At 34.8% G+C, this 23839-nt stretch overlaps 4 protein-coding genes across 6 annotated transcripts; 3 read left to right on the top strand and 1 right to left on the bottom strand.

Moving 5' to 3' along the window:
• Positions 1–3571: 3571 nt before the first annotated feature.
• On the top strand, positions 3572–5533 carry LOC148291176 (uncharacterized). The gene is made up of 2 exons (XM_088245703.1): positions 3572–4532; positions 4968–5533. Exons 1-2 carry the CDS (start codon positions 3572–3574, stop codon positions 5531–5533), a joined length of 1527 nt encoding a protein of 508 aa, XP_088101829.1.
• Positions 5534–13217: 7684 nt separating this feature from the next.
• LOC110750670 (uncharacterized) lies at positions 13218–14810 on the top strand. Its single transcript, XM_021951030.2, has 3 exons — positions 13218–14351; positions 14464–14503; positions 14593–14810. The coding sequence occupies exons 1-3, from the start codon at positions 13270–13272 to the stop codon at positions 14656–14658; spliced, it is 1188 nt and encodes a 395-aa protein (XP_021806722.2). The 5' UTR covers positions 13218–13269; the 3' UTR covers positions 14659–14810.
• A 1902-nt stretch (positions 14811–16712) lies between these two features.
• LOC110750669 (P-loop containing nucleoside triphosphate hydrolases superfamily protein) lies at positions 16713–19337 on the top strand. 3 transcript variants are annotated; one of them, XM_088245914.1, is made up of 10 exons: positions 16713–16929; positions 17138–17232; positions 17321–17380; positions 17553–17586; positions 17672–17789; positions 17882–18038; positions 18261–18341; positions 18418–18525; positions 18794–18858; positions 19056–19337. In XM_088245914.1, exons 2-10 carry the CDS (start codon positions 17167–17169, stop codon positions 19060–19062), a joined length of 696 nt encoding a protein of 231 aa, XP_088102040.1. In that variant the 5' UTR covers positions 16713–16929; positions 17138–17166; the 3' UTR covers positions 19063–19337. The 3 variants fall into 3 exon arrangements, with proteins under 3 accessions (XP_088102040.1, XP_088102039.1, XP_021806721.1); XM_088245913.1 differs by having other exon boundaries at positions 16714–16929; positions 17068–17232; XM_021951029.2 differs by having other exon boundaries at positions 16714–16929; positions 17065–17232.
• Positions 19338–19808: 471 nt separating this feature from the next.
• Positions 19809–21059, bottom strand: LOC110750685 (germin-like protein subfamily 1 member 11). Its single transcript, XM_021951041.2, has 2 exons — positions 20873–21059; positions 19809–20603 (listed from the first exon to the last, which is right to left on the bottom strand). Exons 1-2 carry the CDS (start codon positions 20997–20999, stop codon positions 20026–20028), a joined length of 705 nt encoding a protein of 234 aa, XP_021806733.2. The 5' UTR covers positions 21000–21059; the 3' UTR covers positions 19809–20025.
• Positions 21060–23839: the final 2780 nt, after the last annotated feature.

Raw genomic sequence — 23839 nt, 5'->3', positions numbered from 1 at the left:
AATTAAAGACTCACATGAAATTAAAGACCTCCTCAAACACAACATAGTTGATAGCTCCATCAATCAACCCACAAGGTTACCTAAAAAGTCTAAGCCAACATGCATTCATGGATGTAATTAGATTGAAATCATGGATAACACAATCGATGTGAAAACCATCTATCTACTTTAGTTAAATTAAATTCTTGAAAATGTTAAGTTTACCACTAAGGTCTTATTTGCTATTTTAAATTGTGCTACGTAATACGAAGCTTTTTCCTACACTGCTGCAGAACCGCATGAAGAGAGAATGCAATTTGAGTTGGTTATTCTCATATGCTTTAGAATTCATACTCATAAATGTAAACTGTTTTTCTCATTTTCTCTCTCTCTCTCTCTCTCTCTCTCTCTCTCTCTCTCTCTCTCTCTCTCTCTCTCTCTCTCTCTCTCTCTCTCTCTCTCTCTCTCTCTCTCGCTTTAATTGTTATTTTGAGTTGTGGTTGTCCATTCTTCCCCCGATTCTAATCATTTTCTTGGTTATAAACAGCTTTCACAATATAATGAGGCGCAATTTCTGTGAATCAGAGCATCCCGACCCACTTGAAGGATCATGGTGGGATGGGCGGATCTACCCTATGGGCTACAGCCCACTGTAGCCCAGGGAGTTTTTTGGGGTTAAAAAAAAACCTATATATATATTAAATATAGTTCATTATGTAATCTATCTATATATATCTATATATATAAAGTAAAAGGCAGATAATGGTGAAACATTCAAAATACCAGAAAATGCCATTGGTTAATTTAAATATTAAGAATTGAAATTATTAATTAAATGAGGATAATATGGTAAATTCACAATTAAAAAAATTAAAATTAAAAACAAAATCAGATATTAAATCCTACTTTTGTGAAAAATAACTACCCATTTTTTATTTTCTTAATTCTAAAAACTAAAAAAGGAAAACCAATTGGCACACACGTGAGTGTGTGGCAAGGAGCTAGTAATATATAAAGCAAAAGGCAAAGAATGGTGAAACATTCAAAATACCATAAAATATCCTTGGTTAATGCAAACATTAAGAATTGAAATTATTAATTAAATGAGGATCCTATGGTAAATTCACACTTTTTTATATTAAAAAAATTTAAAATTAAAAGAAAAATAAGATAATGGTTCCTCTTTTTATGGAACACAACTACCAATTATCTTTTTTAATTCTAAAATAAATTTAAATTTTTTAAAGAAAAGCCTCTTGCAAGCGCGAAAGCGCGTGCAGAGAGGCTAGTATATATAAAGCAAAAGACAGAGAATGGTGAAACATTCAAAATACCATAAAATGCCATTGGTTAATGATGAGCACATAAATTATCATGTTTATTACCCCTAATTATATATTTGTTAGTGCATTAATTTATGTTATTTTGAGCTTTTAGGCTAAAGTTTGATTTTTATAAGTTTAGACATTATGCTAATAAAAGTATTGGAAATTAAAATTACTACTTTTTCTTTGTAGGTTCTTGGTGAGATTTGCAGCAAGTTAATAATAGGTGCAGCAATTACTATTGGATTTTGAAAAGATGAGTGAAGTGCCGCACCAAAACATAAAGGAAAGGACAAGAAGAAATGAATGCACCAGTCAAAGGAAATGAAGGGTGGCTGCTGCAAATGGAAAGAAAGTTTGTGTTTTACTAGCATATGGTGTCATGGCATACGCAACTCATTTGTTGAAAGAACAAATAAACAAATGAAAGCTAATAGGTAAATGGCAGCAAGAAGATCAGCACTTGCCAAAGAAGATTTATCAAAGGAAGAAGTGGTGATGGCATTGATATTAATAAAACAAAAGCATTGAAGTGTGGCAGCCAAACTAATAAGGATGAAGATTTGGAGGGTGCTGCCAGCACTAGAGTGAATAAACAAGGTAAGTGGAGCATCAATTGAAGAATTAAAGAAGAGGAAGGCTACGGCAGTGGCATGATAGGATAATAGTTTAATCAAGTATGTTGCAATCGGATTACATACAACCTGAGCAGCCCCCATTCCTATAAATAGATCATTGATGCAGCTTCAAAGGAGACACCAAGCCTCACAACTTGAGCTTTCTCTCTTCTCTCCATCTTTCTAAGTTTTAATTTCTGTTTTTAGTTTTATTTTATTATGGGGAACTAACTCCCTAGCTAAGGCTAGGGAGAAAGCTTTTAATATAAGTGTGTAATTTTTATTAGTTTGATCCAAACTTAAGCTTTAATGTGAATTTGTAGTTTTTGTTCAAATGGAATTTGTAGTTTTCTTTTTAATTAATTGATGAATGTTTGATAATCTATTTCATGGGTTCAATCATGTTTTTCCCATTGTGTAGTAAAAACTTTCATGCTTTTAAAAGAGAAGAGAATTACTAAAGATTAATAGAATTTTGATGAAGATTATTTTTTGATAGTTTGTTGCCAATGGTACAAGTTATGCTTAGAATACTTCTAAAGGAAATTAAAAAGGGCTTTAATTATTTTGAACAACTACAAAGGAAAATATTTTGTGGATCAAATTATTAAGAGTTGCATGCTTATGTTAAAAGTGGAAACCCAATGCCTTAGTGTTTTAATCAATTGAATTTTCTTGAAATCAAATCTTGCATAAATCTACTTTTCAATCATAATTGTTCTTTTCAGCTCTGCTATCTTTACACCGCTCTCTGTGGATACGACACTCGGACTTCCGAGCTACACTGCTATACGACACCTCCCTTGGGTTTTGCAAAGTGGTGCGAACAAATTGGCGCCGTTGCCGGGGAGCGGCTTGTCAAAGAGTACAGAGATCCCCTTGGTCAGAGGTTTGCTAGTTATGTGAAATTCTTCACATCTGGTACACTCTTTCCAAACTCATCTCATTGTTAATATTGCTTTTATTTTTGTTATTTTTTTTCTATTGTTTATTTATTTATTTACTTTATGTAATTTTTGTTTTGTTTTTGTTTTTGTTTTTAATATTTTATTTTATTTTTTATTAATGGGAACTCATGATAAAATTGGTAGATTTATAGAAACACCTCAATTAGAACCTGAAGTTGTTTTTGTTTACGAAAATTTTCTTTTTGACTTAAGATCATCAGAAATGGTTGAAACTAATGAAAACAAAGAAACTTTTCATCATATTGAAGATAATCATAGTGTCCATAATAAAAATGATGAAGCTAGGGATATACACTATAATAATCCACCTGTTAAAACATTGCATGATTATTTGCATCCTACCCGAAGAAGTGTGCCATCTTGCATTATCTTTCCTATGAATGATAATAATTTCAATTTTAAACCGGGTATGATTCAATTGTTACCAAGTTTTCATGGAATGGAGTCTGAAAATCCATATTCACATGTTAGAGAATTTGAAGAAGTTTGTGGTACTTTTTCAACTGAAGGATGTAGGCTAGATACAATTTTACTTAAACTTTTTCCTTTCTCACTAAAAGATAAAGCTAAAACTTGGTTTTACTCATTAAGGCCAAGAACAATTGGAACATGGCTTGAAATGCAAACTAAGTTTTTCAAAAAGTTTTTTTCAAATCAAAAGACAAATTCTTTGAAAAGACAAATGACCACATTTGCGCAAAATGAAATCGAGTCTTTACCTCAAGCTTGGGAAAGGTATAAAGATTTATTAATGTCATGCCCACATCATGGTCTTGAAATATGGAGAATTGTTGGTCATTTCTATGATGGATTATTGCCTAAAGATAGACAATTTATTGAGATAATGTGCAATGGAAATTTCATGAATAAAGATCCTGATGATGCATATGATTTCCTTGATGAAATTACAGAAAAAGCTCAAATTTGGGCAGCTTCCGAAAGTTCTCACATCATTGTCCAAAAAACCAAAGTTTCTGCCAACGCTTCTAGTAACGGTATTGATCGGCTTAAAGAGGAAGATGGTCTTAAAGCTCAAATAGCGAAAATAGCTAGGGAAGTTGAAACTTTGAACTCTAAACTGCTACATGGAATTAATTCAGTTTCAAGCGGAGAAAAATTTAATATTTGTGAAGTTTGCGAGGTCATAGGACATGCAACAAAAGAGTGTCCAACACTCCCAGTTTTCAGAAACATGTTGCATGATCACGCAAACTACATAAATCAATTCAAAAAATCTTCATTGTCACCTTGTTCTGAAACTTATAACCCACAATGGAAAAATCATCCAAATTTTAGTTGGAAAAATAATTTTAATGATAATGTCCCAAAAAAGGAGCTTAATTTTTCTTCTTATTCTCCACAGATGCAAGGACAATCTTCACAATTACAAAGTTTGGAAGGTGTGTTGAAGCAATTCATGCAGAGGCAGAATGCTACTAACAAAAGAACTGCACAAGAAATTGGTGAGATTAAGAATATTCTTTCGAAACTAACTTCTGCATTATCAATTGATGAGGAAGGCAAGTTTCCTGCTCAAACTCAACCTAATTTTGTTGGACAATTTGAGGTAAACATTCCTTCAACTTCATTCTCTTTGCATGATAATAAGCATGATCAAGTTAAAGTTGTCACTACTCCTCAAAGTAGAAAAATAATTGGGCTAGCAAATTCAAAAAATGTTGAAAAAGAAAAGAATTTTGAAATACCAAAGAATAGTGAAGATAATATTAAAGAAAATGAGAATAATTCTGGAATTTTGAAATATCATTCTTCTGTCCCATTTCCACAAGCACTTAAGGCAGTTAAGAAAGACTTAAATCCTGAAATTTTGGAGGTTTTTAAACAAGTGAAAATCAATATCCCTCTTTTGGATACTATCAAACAAATTCCTTCATATGCAAAATTTTTAAAGGATTTATGCACTGTAAAAAGAAAGCACAATGTTCAAAAGACCGCATTTTAAACTGAAAATGTAAGTGCAATTATTCAAACTAATACTCCACCCAAGTATAAAGATCCAGGTTGTCCCACAATTTCATGTGTTTTTGGGAATTTTTATGTTGAGCATGCTTTATTAGATTTGGGTGCTAGTGTAAATTTGATGCCTTACTCGGTTTATAAGCAATTGGGTCTTGGTGAATTAAAACCCACCTCTGTAAAATTGCAATTGGCTGATCGTTCAGTAAAAATTCCAAGAGGTATGGTGGAAGATGTGCTGGTTCAGGTAGACAAATTCTATTTTCCTGTTGATTTTATAGTTTTGGATACTCAACCAGTTGCGTATTCTAGTTCTCAAATTCCTATTATCCTTGGAAGACCTTTCCTTGCTACAGCTAATGCTCATATTAACTGCAGGAATGGACTTATGCAACTATCATTTGGGAACATGACATTGGAGCTCAACATATTCAACATACGCAAACAGCTTGAAAGCGAAGAAAATTATGAAGAAGTTGACATGATTGATACAATTGTTCAAGATTGTTTTGATTCTTCTTGTTTTTCTGATTCTTTGCAAACTTGTTTGGTCAATGAAGATTATGATTTTGCACAAAACTCTGAAGTAAATTATAATTTTTCTTTGTTGGATTCTGCACAGGTACAAGAAGAAAACGGGTGGATACCAGAATTTGAAGGTGGATAAGAACTTAAAGATGCGTCTGGAACACCTGGTGCAAAAATTCCAAATGTTCTTTTAATTTCCTGCATAAAATTTTATTTATTTATTTATTTATTTTTAGTGGTTTTAATTAAAAGATTGTTTGGTTTGTTTATTTCAACTTCTATTGCTAGTATAACTTTTATTGTTAGTGGAATTTTATTTATTTATTTATTTTATTTTATTTTATTTCCCTTTCAACTTTTCTTTATGACATTGTTTGATCTTAAATCTCCAATATTCATAAACAGTATTTCATATAAGAAATTTGATTCATGATTGCTCAATTAGAAATTTTGGCTCAAATGCTTATTTTATTCCATGCCATGTGATTACAAACACAATTTTGAACATGCGTACGTAGAATTCTGAATCACATGATTCCTTTTGCATTCTGAGCCACTTGAGGCATCCTGCTAATTGTCTCTATTTGCTCGCACTTGTAGAATCTGCAGCAGCTCTACATGCTCCTCATTTTTCCTCTGCAGTGTTTCCACATGCTGATTGGCACAGTAGAGCCGCTTCTGCAAGTCCGCCACCATAGCCTTCAAGGAAGCTACTTCCTCACTCAGGGCTGCACACTCCCGCGTCCTCGCCAGTAAACGCATGCCCAAATTGGTAGCCGAGACTGCGTGGAGCACAGTCAAATTGTGGGACTCCTCCACTGCGGCTTTGTCAGACCTCTGCGCCACATGCAGATGATCTGTTGCTGTGAGCCTGCTGGCAGTCATGCCTCCCAGCAGCAATACTCTGTTCGGCATTGCCTCAGCAAAGTTCGGTATTGCCTCAGCAAAGTTTGAGGCCGTGCCGTGATGATATGTGGAGTTTGGGAAGACAGGGTTTGGAGGAGCCCTTATCTGGGCATTCGGAGGTGCAAGGGACAATTCAAGGTTGAGATCATCAAGGTGAGTGCATGAGGATGCCATTGTTTTGTTTCTGAATTATTTGATGGTTTTTCTTGAGTTAGCAGGAAGAAATGAAGGGTACTCCAACACTTAACCAATGCACGGTTTAAATAGACATCTTCGGATCTCCAGATTGCTATCCAGCAGTTTGCCCTTTTTTTTTTTTTTTTCTCTCTCGGATCCCTACGCTTCACGAGGATTTTGCGGTCACATGCATTTAGAGGGGAGCACCTTTACTTTCACTTTACTTTTCTTTTTTTTCCGTGTTTTCTGGTGTTTTATGTTTTTGCCCGTTACTTTCATTTTCTAGTGCTTTGTATTTTTGCCTTTCCCTTTCGGCTATCATCTTTGTCTTATTTTAGTTAGGGAAATGTGTTTTCTTTTCCGTTTGTCGTCTTTGTTTTATTTTAGTTGGGAAGTGTGTTTTCTTTTTCTTTTTCGAAATTCTTTCTGCAACCTTACTCTTCTATTTCCGAAAAAAAAACAAAAACAAAAAACAAAAAACAAAAAACAAAAAAAAAAACAAAAACAAAAACAAAAACACCCAAAAATAAAAACAACAATATTGCAGTAGAAATCATTTCTTCACAGTGCTTGGTGTCTCGACCATTGGAGCTTTGAGTTTGGCCCTATGGCTGTCCTCTTCTAGGTTTTCACGCACAGCCTCTTGAGGCTCATCACTTGAGCTCCCAAAGATCGCAATCTTAGCTTGAGCGTAACTACTCTCGCGATCGGCTTGCTTGCGTTTACCCGGTCGGTCTAGGTCCTCCAGCTGCTTCCGCATATCGCGAGAGTACAACTCTACCATCTTTGATAGGTTTTTATTCTCGTCCCGCAATACTTCTAGCTGGTGTCGATTCACCTCCACTATCCTTGACCTTTCCCTTTTCAAGCTTTTTATAACACTCTGACACTCTTCAACCATACTTCGCTCCGCCGCTAACTGAGCTTTCAGCACCTCTACCTCATGGGACTTCGCAAGTAGGCGATGACCCAAACTTGCGACACATGCTGTACTCTGCACGCTCAGTGCCAGGGCATCACTCGTGACCCGGTTGTCATCCCTTGTCCCAAACACACGTATATCTTTGGGAGTCACTAAATTTCTGCCAACTCCAATAGCAACATCGTTGTCTAGGAGTATTGAGTCATTGACAGACACAGGCCCCCGGGAGGAGCCAAAGTAGGGCATCCATACTGGTGCTGCTGCTTGGCCCAAAGTCTGAGTCGGTGGAGCTAGGTTGAGATCCAACGAATATGGGTAGGAAGAGGCCATTTGATTTCTCACTTTCTTTTCTTCTTTCTTTTCTCTTTTGTGTGTTTTTAAGTTTGTGTTTTTCATTTTTTTTCTCTGCCTTATATAGATTTAATTTTCTTCTAAACCCTAGCCGCTGCGCTTCTGAGTTTCGCGCGCCGTTACGGCTTATCTCCATCTGCCTCACCTGTTATCCAACCCCCCCTTAATTGCATTTTCACCTTTCACCACCTTCAAAGTGAAAAAGTCGTTCCGCTTCACCCAAGAGGCCAATAATTCTAGCTTTGGGGATGTGAAAGCGGCCTTTGCACGCCGACACGTCTCGCACCTCTTTTGCCCGTGACTTCCCAGGAACCGAGGCATCATGGACCACACTCTTCCTCTTCAGAAATCTCACTCTTTGCGTTTCTGATCACGTTCAGTTAAATAATAAATAAAATAATAATAAAAACAATAATAAACATTTGGGCTTTCAATTGATTTGGACGTTCTCATGGGCTGAATTTCTGTGTGCGTAGAAATGTTTGTTAGGGTTTATTGTTTTGTTTGGTTTTGTTATGTTTTTACAACTGTGTTGTCATTTTAAATTCTTGTTTGTTCTTTATTTAATTGCTTTAAACCCTCTTATTTCTTATAACATTGTTGATGCCTAAATTCTTTAACATTGAGGACAATGTTTCATTCAAGCTAGGGGGAAGTGGAATTATTTTTGGCAATTTGTTAGTTTGTAAATTTTATTTCACTAAAAATATAAAAAAAAAAAAAAAAAAAAACCTTCACGCTTGTTGTCATCAAAACAGACTTGCATTAAATTGAGATTTGATATTCATGCATGAATTTAAAATTGAGAACACTTGAGCGATACGATAACTAATCCAGTCTTTAGTCTTTTTCATTTATTTCTACTTAATGAATTATTTATGAGCTAGGCTTTGAAAAATTCACACTCACACTAATGCGCTTGAGAAGATAGAGTTTGAGATTGATTGTATTTATCTTTGTTGTCTTAAAAAAAATAAAAAATAAATAAATAAATTAAAAAGAGAACTTTCACTTAGTAACCGGGCCTCTTGCCTAATCAGTAGTGAGTGTTCGCGTCAAACCGTGAAGTTCTTAAATAAATAAAAATAAAATAAAAATGCATGTGTGACTTGTTTAGCTTTGTAGCCTTTTTAACTCGAGTTATTAAGCTCATCGGGGTGTTTCAACACCTAATGCCTTAAAGCCTTTGTGTTTGAGAGTCATTGGCCTAACACTTGCTACATGGGTTAATTAGAAAGCTTAAGGGAGCTAAACATTGCACAGTCCACATAATAGCATGTATATATTTATTATTATTATTTTTATAAAAAAAAATCTAAGATAGCAAGGATGGTGTGATTATGATTGAATTTTTGTCTTCTCAACTGTGTTAGTTCAATTTACACCAAAGAAAGCAAATGAAAAGTTTATTAATGGTGATAAATGACTTTAACTTTAGACTGGAAGAACTTAAAGTTTTGGATTTGTGTTCGCTCTTTTAAATTTGTTCATGAATTGAGAATTTTGGTTTTTGAGCTTTAACATTCTTGATGATGATTTGGCAGGAGAGTTGCTTAAAATTTCAGATGTTTGTGGGTATCATCCCTGAAAACCCTCACGAGACTATAACTCGTCCACTAGGACAACCTAGGGGTTTAAAGGCTTATTGCATACGCTAAATGCAAGGCTTAGTTAGTTTTCATTTATGCTTAGTTTTTCATTTTAGTTTGCTCGAGGACTAGCAAATTATAGGTTTGGGGGTATTTGATGAGCACATAAATTATCATGTTTATTACCCCTAATTATATATTTGTTAGTGCATTAATTTATGTTATTTTGAGCTTTTAGGCTAAAGTTTGATTTTTATAAGTTTAGACATTATGCTAATAAAAGTATTGGAAATTAAAATTACTACTTTTTCTTTGTAGGTTCTTGGTGAGATTTGCAGCAAGTTAATAATAGGTGCAGCAATTACTATTGGATTTTGAAAAGATGAGTGAAGTGCCGCACCAAAACATAAAGGAAAGGACAAGAAGAAATGAATGCACCAGTCAAAGGAAATGAAGGGTGGCTGCTGCAAATGGAAAGAAAGTTTGTGTTTTACTAGCATATGGTGTCATGGCATACGCAACTCATTTGTTGAAAGAACAAATAAACAAATGAAAGCTAATAGGTAAATGGCAGCAAGAAGATCAGCACTTGCCAAAGAAGATTTATCAAAGGAAGAAGTGGTGATGGCATTGATATTAATAAAACAAAAGCATTGAAGTGTGGCAGCCAAACTAATAAGGATGAAGATTTGGAGGGTGCTGCCAGCACTAGAGTGAATAAACAAGGTAAGTGGAGCATCAATTGAAGAATTAAAGAAGAGGAAGGCTACGGCAGTGGCATGATAGGATAATAGTTTAATCAAGTATGTTGCAATCGGATTACATACAACCTGAGCAGCCCCCATTCCTATAAATAGATCATTGATGCAGCTTCAAAGGAGACACCAAGCCTCACAACTTGAGCTTTCTCTCTTCTCTCCATCTTTCTAAGTTTTAATTTCTATTTTTAGTTTTATTTTATTATGGGGAACTAACTCCCTAGCTAAGGCTAGGGAGAAAGCTTTTAATATAAGTGTGTAATTTTTATTAGTTTGATCCAAACTTAAGCTTTAATGTGAATTTGTAGTTTTTGTTCAAATGGAATTTGTAGTTTTCTTTTTAATTAATTGATGAATGTTTGATAATCTATTTCATGGGTTCAATCATGTTTTTCCCATTGTGTAGTAAAAACTTTCATGCTTTTAAAAGAGAAGAGAATTACTAAAGATTAATAGAATTTTGATGAAGATTATTTTTTGATAGTTTGTTGCCAATGGTACAAGTTATGCTTAGAATACTTCTAAAGGAAATTAAAAAGGGCTTTAATTATTTTGAACAACTACAAAGGAAAATATTTTGTGGATCAAATTATTAAGAGTTGCATGCTTATGTTAAAAGTGGAAACCCAATGCCTTAGTGTTTTAATCAATTGAATTTTCTTGAAATCAAATCTTGCATAAATCTACTTTTCAATCATAATTGTTCTTTTCAGCTCTGCTATCTTTACACCGCTCTCTGTGGATACGACACTCGGACTTCCGAGCTACACTGCTATACGACACCTCCCTTGGGTTTTGCAAAGTGGTGCGAACAGTTAATACAAACATTAAGAATTGAAATTATTAATTAAATGAGGATAATATGGTAAATTCACACTTTTTCATATTTTAAAAAATTAAAATTAAAAGAAAAATCGGATAATGAATCCTATTTTTATGGAAAACAACTACCCATTATTTTTTTTAATTCTAAAATAAAATTTAATTTTTTTAAAAAAAAGCCTCTTGCAGGCGCAGAAATGCGTGTGGAGAGGCTAGTAACTTATTAAAGTTAGAAAAAAGACTAAATATTTATGAATTTAGTTGCAAGGTAGCAATAAAAATAAAATAAGTACACTTTCAATTTTGTTGTTGAACATATTTCATTTCGATAATATGTGTTTTTCAGTTGCATTTAATATGTATTTGTTTTATGTTATTTTTATTTTTGGTCTAGTTTATGTTAAAATTGATTGAAATTTAGTCAATAAAGCTATGAACTAACATGGTTTATATGATTTAATGTATACGTCTATTTCCAAAAAAAAGTACAGAAATTGTAAGTACATAACAAATTATTATTAGATTTTAAGCTAATAACTTTAGTTAACTCACGTGTTAAAAAGTTTCTTTTTATGCAACAACATTTGACATGGACTACGAGACCACCCTAAAGTCACATTATGAATCTAATCATTAGGTGACTCATGACTACTGCACGAAGAAAAAGTGCGAGAATCGAATTTATCCCAAGGGGGGCACCCACACATGCGCTTAATTAGTAAGTTAGGTTTATCATATCAAGTGAAATATTAGGTTAATAAGTTAGTTTTATCATATCTAGTAAAATAAATGTGAGTGGTGTGTTTGGGTCTTGTTATCTCTAGTATTACCCAGGGTCTGAATATGTAGCAATGACCAAAGTGATTTTATTTCCGTATAATTCAGAAGCAGAATGGCCAAGGCCTTTACCTTGATGATTTGAAAATGAAAGATAGCTAGCCTATATAATAATAAGAGGATTTCACTAATAACCCAAAATAATTAAATAAGTATATTGCAGTTTTCGTGGGAATCACGGGAAAGTGAAAATTGAAATTGGTTGTGAAGAAGATAGTTGGCCTAAGAAAGAGAAAAGCTGCCCTTTATATTATACACAAATTATTCTACTCCCAAAAGAATTGAATGTAGTATTTGACTGAAACAAAGTGGCTGCCCTTTTTTTCAGATATGGATTCCTAATTTTTCTCGTAGTTATTTTTTATAAATATTTTATACTAATAAAAAAAAGATAGTTTTTATTCTGATTTTAAAAAAAATGGTTTTTCTTTTTATCTATGTATATAAAGCAAAAGACACCGAATGGTAAAACATTCAAAATACCAGAAAATGTCCTTAGTTAATGCAAGCATTAAGAATTGAAATTATTAATTAAATGAGGATAATATTGTAAATTCACACTTTTCATATTACAAAAACTTAAAAGAAAAAGAAAAATCAGATAATGGATCATATTTTTATGGAACACAACTACCCATTCTCTTTTTTAATTCTAAAATAAAATAAATTTTTTTTTTTAAAACAAAAACCTCTCGCAAGTGCGGAAGCGCGTGCGGAGAGCTAGTGATAAATAAAGAAAGATGTTGAAAAAAATAATCCGATGAAAAGGTAGTTTAAAAAAAAAAATAATTCTAGTCCAGTCCCAAAAAAGTGTGGGGAGACTTTGGAAAAGGCCAAAGGAGAGAGAATTTTTTTAAAAGAAGCCAAAATGGACAAAATTGCCCTTATTTATTTTTGGATTTCCTAAGGAATCCTTTACATTTGCATGTCTTTGGTGTGAAAGTTGAGAGGTTTTTCTGTCATTTTCGAAAAAGCTTTGGCTTTTTCCAAAAGTGAAATTTTTTTTGTGGCTAAAACCTAAATTTCCTAAAAGAGCGTGTCATCAAACAATGGCTATGATTCAAAGTCTGATCCAGTCTTAACCAGTCCAGTTCAAAATATGAAATCCGAATCCAATCCAGTCTTGTACTAGCCAGCTCACCAAACAGGGTTTATGCGTAAGTTATAGAGAATGGGTTGTTATACCTCTCCAACGGAACCCTCTCCCACTTGTTCCGTTGGAGTAGGAAAAGGAACTGCGAAGCACAAGTGTTCCGCTGGTAATCAGAGCAATCTTCTATGCTTTTCCTTTGCTGCCCATCTTTGTATCGCCCTATATTACAAATCGTGTTTAACATTAGTCCTGTTTATGTCTAAGTTATAGAGATTGGGTTGTTAGATCTGCATGTTGTTTATGACGATTAGGGTTCTTCTTTCTTTTATGATATGATTCTCTACGATACGAGTGTGGCCCTTAATTACTTGTCTTTTAAATACCTCTCTCACTTGTTTACCATTGTTGTCTAGCTTGCACATGGAGGGGGAAGGCTCGATGTTGGTAAAGCAGGAGAGCACTTATAAATCTGTGTTCATATTGGCGCGTAACGCGAGAAGAAACTATCAAGGACATTTATTTGAGGTGAAAATAGGGCAAGGATCAGGAGATATTATGGGGGCAAGAGAAGGAATACCAGTAGATGCTCAAGATCGACCCCCAGTGCTTCATCCTGTAACCAAGTTCTTTGATGATGAGAAGAGTCATACGGTTTTCCCTTACAATAGTTCTTTGGTGGCTGTGACATTCAACAGCCCCTCCAAGTTATATATGATGGTAACTGCTCCTGAACCCAAGCCTTACCTTATTAGGTCCACGAAAGTAAAGCCAAAGGCACGTGTTTTCGACACAGAGACCAAGTCATTCTATAAATTTAAACGCCCCAAATCATTTGGGGAGAGGGCAAATTTGATCCCTGCGTATGGGAAGCTTTATCATCTTGGAAGGTGCGGACTTAAAGAAGTACCAGCGTTTGAGCAGTATGATCCCTGCAATGATTGTTGGGAGCCCCTGCCACCTGTTCCTGCTGAACTCTTTCGGGGCTTAGGGATGTTAACTGGTTATGCCGTTTACGGCGATAATATTTTGGTTTCATTTATGCCCATCAGTTCAAAGCCCTACAAAAATACAGGTTTTGCTTTTCATGTAATTGAAAAGAAATGGCATCCTGTGTCGGGTGCCGTCCATATTCGGGGGAGGGCTGTGGTTGTAGGTGATAGCATCTATGCCTTAACCACCTCATTCGCGATGGTTAAGCTCTCCTTTGATTCTAGTACTTATTCTATAAGCAGAAAGCAGTTTCTAAGGGGTTTGGAAAGCGTGAGACGTTATGCTATGGGAGAACGTTTTGATAGGTACTCAGAGTATATGGTTCATTTGGGGAACTTGGAATTTTGTCGTGTCTGCACTGCCTTCGATCACTGTGGTGGTGGTCGTCAACCTATTTGGATCACCACCTTCCAAATTGTGGACACTCAAGGTGGAAACCATATCAAGACCTTGCATTCAGCTGTTTTTGATGTGGACCTGACCAATTACTACATCTATTATAGCTTCAATCCGTACGTTCCTTTTCCTTCTCATCCTTCACGTTTCTCTTTAATTTATTGTTCTCCCTATAAATTCAATATACTTAGTTGCTTCTATGATTTTTGATATTATTTTATGGCTCAGAGATTGCGAGGATAACGAACCCAAAGGAGAAGAAACTAAGGTGAAATTAATACATGAATGAATCAGATTCTACAAGTGTATGAGTTTTATATAGTTTCTGATAATACTAAGTTGGGGTTCACTTCACAGGGACCACAGGAAAAGAGATGCAAGCGGAAAAAGAGATGCAAGCGGAAAAGAGACTGCATAGAGTAGAGAGTTTAGAGTTTAATCACCAGCTGCTTAATTAGTTTCTCTCATCATTGATCATTCTGTCTTGGATCAAATAACTTGTAATCAGTACATTTATTTATGTGCTTGCTTTTGAGATATTGGTGATGTATTCACTGTTAGTGTCATCAGCTTTCAAATTGTTTTCCCCTTGTTCAGTTCAGTCTCTTCGTGTGGGTTGGTTTTACAGAGTGAGACTTGAATAAAGTTAAATTTGAAAAAACTTCTCGACTGCTACAAGAAATGATGATACATTCCTCTCTTATATGACAATTTTAATTGAAATATAAACTATGATTTTTAAATTATAATTAACTATAAAACCTTATTCTGAATGGTGTTACAGCATGATCAAAGTAAAAACAATCTTCATTCATGTACTTGAAAGTGTTATTCAATATCAATACATTCATCAAACAAAACCAATAATTATAGACACTACAAAAAAAAAAGTGGCAACAGTAATGGTGACTGTTGCAACTTTTTTTTTTTTCCCCTCTTGTGGTGAGAATCTCTCAAGTAAAAGTCAAGCACCGAAACTAATGAAGTTTAAAATTGTATGGTAGTGAAAGAATCATTATTATCTTGGACTTGGCCTAACTCTTCACCCGACCTGTAAAAAAGTTACAAAACCATCAATAAAAGGAATGAAAAAAATCTATCTTAATTTTCAGATCTGGTTTCCCTAATTTGGGTTCCAGAATTTGCATTTCTTCTTTTCATGTTTTTATAGAATTATTTTTTTTCAGATATGGAGTCATGATTTTTCTTGTAATTATCTTTTTATAAATATTGTACAATAATTTAAAAAGGGAGCTGATTTTCCCATTCCATTTTTCTCCACTTACACTCCCTTTTTCTTTTTAATACTTTTTAATCAATTTTGTTCTTTCTCTTTCCTATTCTATCTTTACCCTATATTAATTTTTTTTACTTCACTTTTATATTATTTATTTTTCTTTATACTTAATTTTCCAACTTGCACTCTAATGTAGGGTAGAATAGGAAATAGAAAGAACAAAATTGTTTAAAAAGTATTAAAAAGTAAAATGGAGTGATGGGAGTGGGTAAATCAAATCCCTTAAAAAAAAAGATTGTTTTATTATGATAGAAAAAATGGTTTTTCTTTTTACAAATTTATAAATAAACCCAGTCCTAGACATGTATTTATAAAAAAACCCAAACACTATTTAAACATAGAAACACACCCAAAAGCAACTCCAAAATCAACAATTGTATATTTTTTGGGTGTGTTTATAAATGGGTTTTGAGTGTGTGTAATGATGGATTTTGGGTGTGTTTATAAAGTGTTTTGGGTGTTGGGTTTTTTTTATAATTTCAGCCCCCATTTTGGGTGTTTTAGTGAAACTCCCTTTTCTTTTTATGATAAAAAAGATGATCTTTATATGATAAATAAAGAAAGATGTTGAAAGAATTAGGGTTATGATTTTTCCACTCCTCTTTTGTTTTTTTAATACTTGTTACTATAACAAAAAAAAAAGTGTAAGTAGACAAAAAGGAGTCAGAAAATAAGTTTCCAAAAATTAATATGATAAAAGGTAGTTAAAACAATCCAATCCCAAAAAGTGTGTCATCAAACAATGGCTAGAATTGAAAGTCTGTTCGAGTCTCAACTAGTTCAGTTCAAAATATGAAATCCAATCCAATCTTGTTCTAACCGGCTCACCAAACAAGGCCTTATCACACAAAACAATCAAATTATCATGCAAGACAAACAAGAAAAATAAATTAAAATGACAAAACCATATAGATAAATGCAATAGTTTCAATGAGAAAACGTACCACAAGAAGATTTGAATTTTGAATTTTACGAGAAAATCAGAGGTTACTAGTCTTGAATGAAATGTAATATATGACTGAAACAAAGTTGCCCTTTATGCTATACACAAATTGTTCTACTCGAAAAAGAATTAGTAGTCCAAGACTTGCAAGGGTTAGGAAATTATGTCACCACCTGGCACCTGCTCGATAGAATGCCCCAACGAACCTCCGCAGTCTGCTGCCTGTTTTTCCTTTTTTTTTGTTAAATTTTTTTTTTATAGCCTAGGAAAGAGGACGTCGTTTCGGCCCAGTGTTTTCCATTTCCCCAGCCTGACATCCCAAAAAACCCCAGAATTTCTAATTTTCTGTCTAATTGCTCCTCAAGTCCTAAGCCCAAGGTCCCCAACCCCAACCTGCGGCCGTCGTCCGGAAGCTGCTGTGCATCCGCCACTTTTATCAAATCTCTCCAGACAAGTGAGTTTTAAACCCTAATTCCCAATTGATGGTGATGTATGATGTTTTTAATTTAATTGAAATTGAAATTTATGGTTACTCTCTTTATATATCACGCATATTCATTATGTATTTTATAATTGCACGAAAAAAAAGAAGAAGATATACAGGAATGAGGGTGGATTGTTTGAGAGAAGAAAATTGTGGATCATATTTTAGTTTTCGACAGACCAAAAGGAGCTACAACGCTAGAGAGAGATGTGGAGGCGCGTAGCTTCAGTTTCTCATCTGTTTTCTCACTCGAAATCCACCAAATTTAACCAGGTATACATTTGCACATTCGATAAGCTTGTATTCAATCAACAATTAGGATTTGTTTCCAGATAGAGTGATAATTGATTATTGACCGCAGGGAGGAAGCACATTCAAGATTTGGGAAACATTTACCTCAGAATCAGAGATACCAACTCCGGTACGGATGAATTCCATTATTATGAGTCATGGGTTGGGGTTTGAAACAGTTTTGGAGACTATATTTATACACAAATTATGAATTGTTTAATGAGATCTTAATCTATCAAAAAGAGATGCCATTTTAATTAATCATATTGACTAAATCATGTTGTTTGGAACTTTGGATGCAGTCGAAAGGTTCTCCGTTCATAACTTTTGTTTTAGGTAAGGTTATGGCATTGTTTATATGTGTTATGTTGCTTTGAAAAGAGCCAAAGAGCTTGTAACATGTTGGTGCTCTCAATCTCAGGTGGCCCTGGCAGTGGAAAAGGTACTCAGTGTGCAAAGATAGTTGAGGCGTTTGGGTTCACTCATATAAGTGCAGGAGATTTGTTGAGGAGGGAAATAGCTTCCGGTAGCGCATATGGGTAATAATTGTTCATTATTGTTGTTCATGGTAGTTTCTGTATGTCTTTTGTGGTCTTCTTCATTTCCTTGATTTTTGCAACTTCAATTTCAGCTCTGTGATTCTTAGTACAATTAGAGAAGGAAAAATTGTACCCTCTCAAGTGACAGTCCAACTCATTCAAAAGGAGATGGAATCAAGTGACAATTATAAGTTTCTGATTGATGGGTTCCCTCGAAGTGAGGAGAACCGCAAGGCATTTGAACAAACTGTGAGTTTCCTTCTATTCAACTCTGTTTAATCTTTCAGAAAATTCAAGTCTTGTTAGACCTGGCTGCAAGGATCAACTCAGTTTATAGAAAACTCATAAAATAAATAAGTTTATGAAAGAAAACTAAAGATATCATATCACGAATCCAACTGTGACATCTATAGTAGTATTTCATTTTCAACCAAATTATTCCTCATCTCTGGCTTCACCAAACTGTTGCAGATTGGCACTGAACCAGATGTTGTGCTTTTCTTTGACTGTCCTGAACAAGAGATGGTGAAGCGAGTACTAAATCGTAATCAGGTGCTTATGTATTATAATTTTCTGTAGGGTTGAAATATGTGAACATATTTATCTGAAATTTGATGTTTTATTGCAGGGCCGAGTAGATGATAATATTGACACAATCAAGAAACGCCTTGAAATATTCGATGAATTAAATTGGCCTGTTATCAATTACTACTCACAGAGGGGAAAACTTCACAAGGTAAATGGCACATTCAAGGTTTGAGTGGATCCTGTGTTTAAGTTAGTAGCACTCGATACCTTAGAGTTTCTCATGTTTTTATATGAAGTTTTCTTTGCTGAAAAGCTGATCTCTGTTATTCCCCTTTCATCTTTTTGTTTCAGACATGTATACTTAATTGTTAGTGTTTTTTTTTTTTTCAATTCTTGGTGAGCTTATTGCCTTCCATTTTCTTTTGGTCTTACTTATAAATTGTCTGAACAATAAATTGGCAAGTTTATTTGTGCAGATCAATGCAGTGGGAACAGTCGATGAAATATTTGAAAAAGTTCGTCCAATTTTTGCTCCATTGAGGTATATTCTGTTATTCTGTATATCCAGTTTGCAGCATTTGTTGTCATTGATAATCCTGGTTCTCTTCTTTATAGCACAAACTTTTATATGAAATGAAAACGCAGAGAACAGCCTAAAAGAATATGATTTTAAGCCACAAGTTAATGTGTGCCCATGCTTAAGGCCAATGAGGCAATAACTTGTTTTTCTTTCTGCAGCAAATGAACGTTTGAGTGAAAAATCGCAGAGCATGTAAGATCATCTGGTTTTCAATTAAAGTACTCTGTCTTCTCTCTTTGGCAAAGATCACTGCGAAGAGTGGAAGTTTGTACCGAAAGAAGCATCGTGAAGTCTAAAGCAATAAATTATCAGATGGGTTAATTTTTTTTTTCTACCCTGATTATTGCACTTGACGATGCATGTACCCAGCTTAAGCTGGAAGGAAAACTACGCAGCATAACTGGTTCGTTTCAATATAGAATAGTTTGAATTTATGTTAATATTTTGTGGCATCCACAGAAAAGGAAAAAAGAAATTTATCATTTCTTTATATTGAATTCAAGATTTACAATTGGGCTTTTTTGGTTACGTTTGGGCCTTCGTCTACACAGTTTCTCCTCGTATGAACTTTGTTCTTTCGGCCCCTTCACATTACTTTCCCATAGGGGACTTGAATTAGGCCAAATTGAAACCAAACTGTTGCAACAAGAACCCAATTTTTTTTATGGATTAAAACCCAAACCCAAGTTTTAAAATCTTCTGATCAAGAACTGATGAAGAACTTAACTAGCTACAAAATGCTTCCTTTCAATATTTCTAGTCAACTTCAAGAGGACCATGATCTTTGGCTGAAGAGTCGTTGAAACTCAGCCCTCTACCTGATTTTCCCAAGAGCGTGGGCCAGACTTATCAACGTTAAAAAGGCAAGCCTCATCCATTTTAGTATTATTAAGTTGGAATAATGGTATCTTTGTTGAATTAATGCATGAACTTATATTATTTCAAAACCCAGAGGGTAAGTAATGCAAACCAACAATCTTATTCAATTAATATTACATCATAGTAATTTATTGTAGGTACGTAGTTAAAAACACATTGGCCAACTTAATACATCCAACCAAGTACATCGATTGGTTGTTCTTTCCTTGGCCTTTTATGCTTTTCGCATATAATTATTGTTGTATTTTACTAATTGTTGTCGTACCAGAACTGTTTCTGAAGATAGTCAACCACATTGTCGTCCACTTGGAAGGCCTTGGCTAGAACATCAGGGTTGATGGGAGGCTGGGAGCCAAACACTGCTTTGGCTATGGTGATCACTCCTGGGTTCTGGCTGCTAAGCCCAGCGAAGGCTACAGCGTTGACTTTTCCCACATTGAGTTGGAAGTGAATGAGGCCAATTGGGAACACAAACACATCTCCCTTGTTCAACACTTTGGTGAATAGGCGATTGCCATCACCGTTGGATGTGACGAAACCAACATAGAGTGTTCCTTCCAAGACCACAAGGATTTCGGTGGCACGAGGGTGAGTGTGAGGAGGGTTTAGGCCATTTGGTGCAAAGTCTATGCGAGCCAAGGATATGCCGAGAGTGTTCAATCCTAGTAGGTTGTCCACAGTCACGGCTGTCACATTTGAACCAAGCGGATTTTGTGTGTTTCTTGGATTTTGGAGCCCAGAAAAGAAGAAATCATTTGCATTGGCAAGCTTTGGGTCCTTGCAGAACTTCCCATTCACAAACACTGCGCCTGCACCGAAATATCCACCTAAGCGAAACGGAACCCACATGATATATTAGAGAGATGATCAGTGAGATGGTCAGTATATATAGTACAAATAGCACATACATGTGTAAGGGACAATACATATATATATGTAAAATTATGTACTAATAGATTGTTCATGCATGAGAAGCCATGCAAATGCATATAGTTAACACAAACAATCTTCATAATATTCCTAATGCCTTAGGAAGAAAATAATCCATGTGGAAATAATTGCAGGGTAGAATATAATGAATATAATTAAAGCATACCAGCAGATTTGGTGTCATTAAGTGCTACACAGAAGTCCTGAAGAGAACTGGGGTCAGAGGCTGAGACGAGGAAGGTTGCAGATGCCAACATGGCAAGAGTGCTTATGAGGAAATGAACACCTTTCATTGCAGTTAGCTTAATTAGAGCTAGGTTGCCTCAAAACTTTCTTTTACTGTTTTTTCTTTGTGTGTAAGTTTTGGTTTGAGGGTGTGGGATGAAAATCCTTCATGGGTTAGAAGCCTATTTATAGACTGGAGAGAATGAACTGGTCTTGTACTCTTGGATATGATTTTCCTTTTCGAAGCAGGTAAAGATTTGAATATTGTAGTATTTAGAGGCAAGTCAAGACATGGTATTTGACAAAATCTCACCTTTAAGTTTAACTATTGAACAATCAATTTCCTATATATATGTTAGCACTAGAAAAAGAAAATTCAGTTGTGATAGAATTTTGAAGAACTTCGACTCAGCTCTACTGTTTGGTGTTTCAATAAAATAAGTTACCTTTTGTAAAGGGTTATTAGGGTTGTTTAATTATAAGACAAGGTCAGGTGAGGAAGAATATATTCATATAATTATGATGATGAAAGACCAGGTATTCAGAGTTGTACCAAAAAGAAAGAGTAGTTAGGAGATAATTATATATTTTTTTAGATTAGGTGGTATTTAACCAATGGAAATGTTCAATGTTTATGCTATATATGGATTCATTCTACAAAGAGAACAATTTTCATTTCCTAATTAACATTGATGGTGACAATTGTTCGGTTCATTTTTACACATGATTTTTCATGTTATTCACCCACTATTTTGAGTTAGTTCTTGACATTTTATAGCTTTTTACTTCCTTTTTGTGTTTTCTTAGATTTTGCCTTGGTTGGGATGAAAATGAGCTAAAAGTGCATTATTAGTTATAAATTCTGTTTTTGTTCATTTTCGTAGGTCAACTTCTTGGCCTGGGATCAACATGCTCTGGTGCTCGGATGAGGTCATGATCTTCATGAGACTTGTTCCAATGGATGTTAACTACAACATATCCAAATTTGAGCTCCATTGGACAAGTATTGCCTATCCAACCAATCCATCATGTTACCACAGTTCTGGAAATCCGGATTTGGCCAGCTTTTACCTCCCTTGTGTCATCTTAACTTCTTGTTACCATAACTCTTGGTAACAAGGAATTACATTTGTAAAATAGATATTTTCTGAGCTTTTGGCATCTTTGTGAAGTCAAAGCTCCATCATGGCAAGGGGACAATGGGCTAAGGCTTTATCAAAGGTGGTAGTTTTATATTAAAAGGTAAAAGCTGGAAAGGAGGAGAGAGGGAGGAGAAGTCAAAATTGCAATCTGATATTGGGAGCCTTTTGATCGTGGGAAATCAGGCTATTCCACATTCTACACAACTGGAGAGCAGCTTTTGGGGAGCTAAGAGCAAGGAAGGAGAAGGAGGTGCAGCCAAGGAAGAAAGGAGAAGACTTCCACCATTGAAGACTTCAAGCTTTCATCATTTCCAAATCTGTAAACTCCTTCTAGTTATATTTCGAGTTTGTATTTGGAATAAGTATGAGCAACTAAACTCCATAGCTAGGGCTTAGGTTGAAGCCCTAAACATGATTACCTTATTGTTTTGATGCTTGAGTGTATGAATTTCTAGATGTTGTTGATGAACCCCATTCACTAATTGAATTTTATGATATGTGTTTGCTTCCTTTGCTTAATCACCTTAGGTTGTATGCATGTAGCTAAAGTTGAGAAGTTGTGTAAGATAACCAAGAACACAATTTCTAATTAGCAACAAATGATTGAACTTGTTTAAGTGAGCATCATGTGAATTGGTTTCTTGACAACAATTGATGAATTCCAATTCACCAAATTAATCTATCCTTGATGTGTGTTTTCCTTGATTGATTACCTTTGAAAGCATGCTTCTTGAGGTTGTTGGGATTATGTGTATCTTCATGTTTTCCTAAGCAATAGATGGATGGAGTAAGAACCATCCATGTGAATTGGTTTCTTGAATACCTAATGTAAACACCATGCTATTAGGGTTCTTGTGATGTTCATATTCTCTTTGAACTTAATGGGTTTTCCTTGCAATCGAATCGAAGTACGAACCATACCTAGGTTCGGTTATGAGGAGGGCACAAGTATTGTAGCACGAACCATGCACTTTACGTATATTAGAGAGAATCAATGCGTCTTGAGCCACGACCCATGGTCTTGATTGCGAACATCTTCATCAATACATTTAGAGTTCATCACTTGAGTATCCATGAACATGGGTAGAATTGTTTAGGGTGGATTCCGAAACCCTAGTGTTTGTTACATTTTAATTTCACATTTTGATAATTCATCTCTGCCATTCACATTTAAATTCAAAGTCCATTTACTTTCATGCAATAGAAATAGGTCACTTGAACCAAATAAAAAAACCCCCCCAATGTGTGTGTGAGTTGCGTGTTTGACACGTTTTGTGTCTTTGTCACTGAATTTTGTTTGTTTCCGTAATTGTTTTGGACTTTTGGTCCGCGTTGTGTTCTTGCATTTTCTGTTCTGATTCCAACCGTATAAAGAACGTGAATTTTGGATAAACGGTTGGAAAGTTATAGGTCAAAAACTGGACAGAGGTCGAAACTGAAAAACAGAGAAACGAATCTGTCCAAATGGTGATAAACGGGTGATAGAAAGTGCTGTTTGTGTTTTTCTTTGTTTTCTTGTGTTGTTTCATTTCTTTTATCTTCCTTACTTCATTTTTAGTTTCCAATTTGTATTGTGTTTGTGTGTTGTGTAAAATTAGTGTTCTTTACGTACTCAAATTAGAACTTATAGGAAACCGACAAGTTCTTCGTGGGATCGACCCCGTACTTACATAATCTATACTTCATTAGATTCGTGCACTTGTGGGTATTTTTAATTGGTTGTTTGCACATTAATTTGTGTCCTTTTAGGAATGCAACAATTTTTG

The sequence above is a fragment of the Prunus avium genome, chromosome 8, assembly GCF_965620075.1.
Source record: "Prunus avium chromosome 8, drPruAviu1.hap1.1, whole genome shotgun sequence".
In the NCBI taxonomy this organism is placed as follows: Eukaryota; Viridiplantae; Streptophyta; class Magnoliopsida; order Rosales; family Rosaceae; genus Prunus; species Prunus avium.
This window is presented reverse-complemented; position numbering and strand designations above follow the sequence as displayed.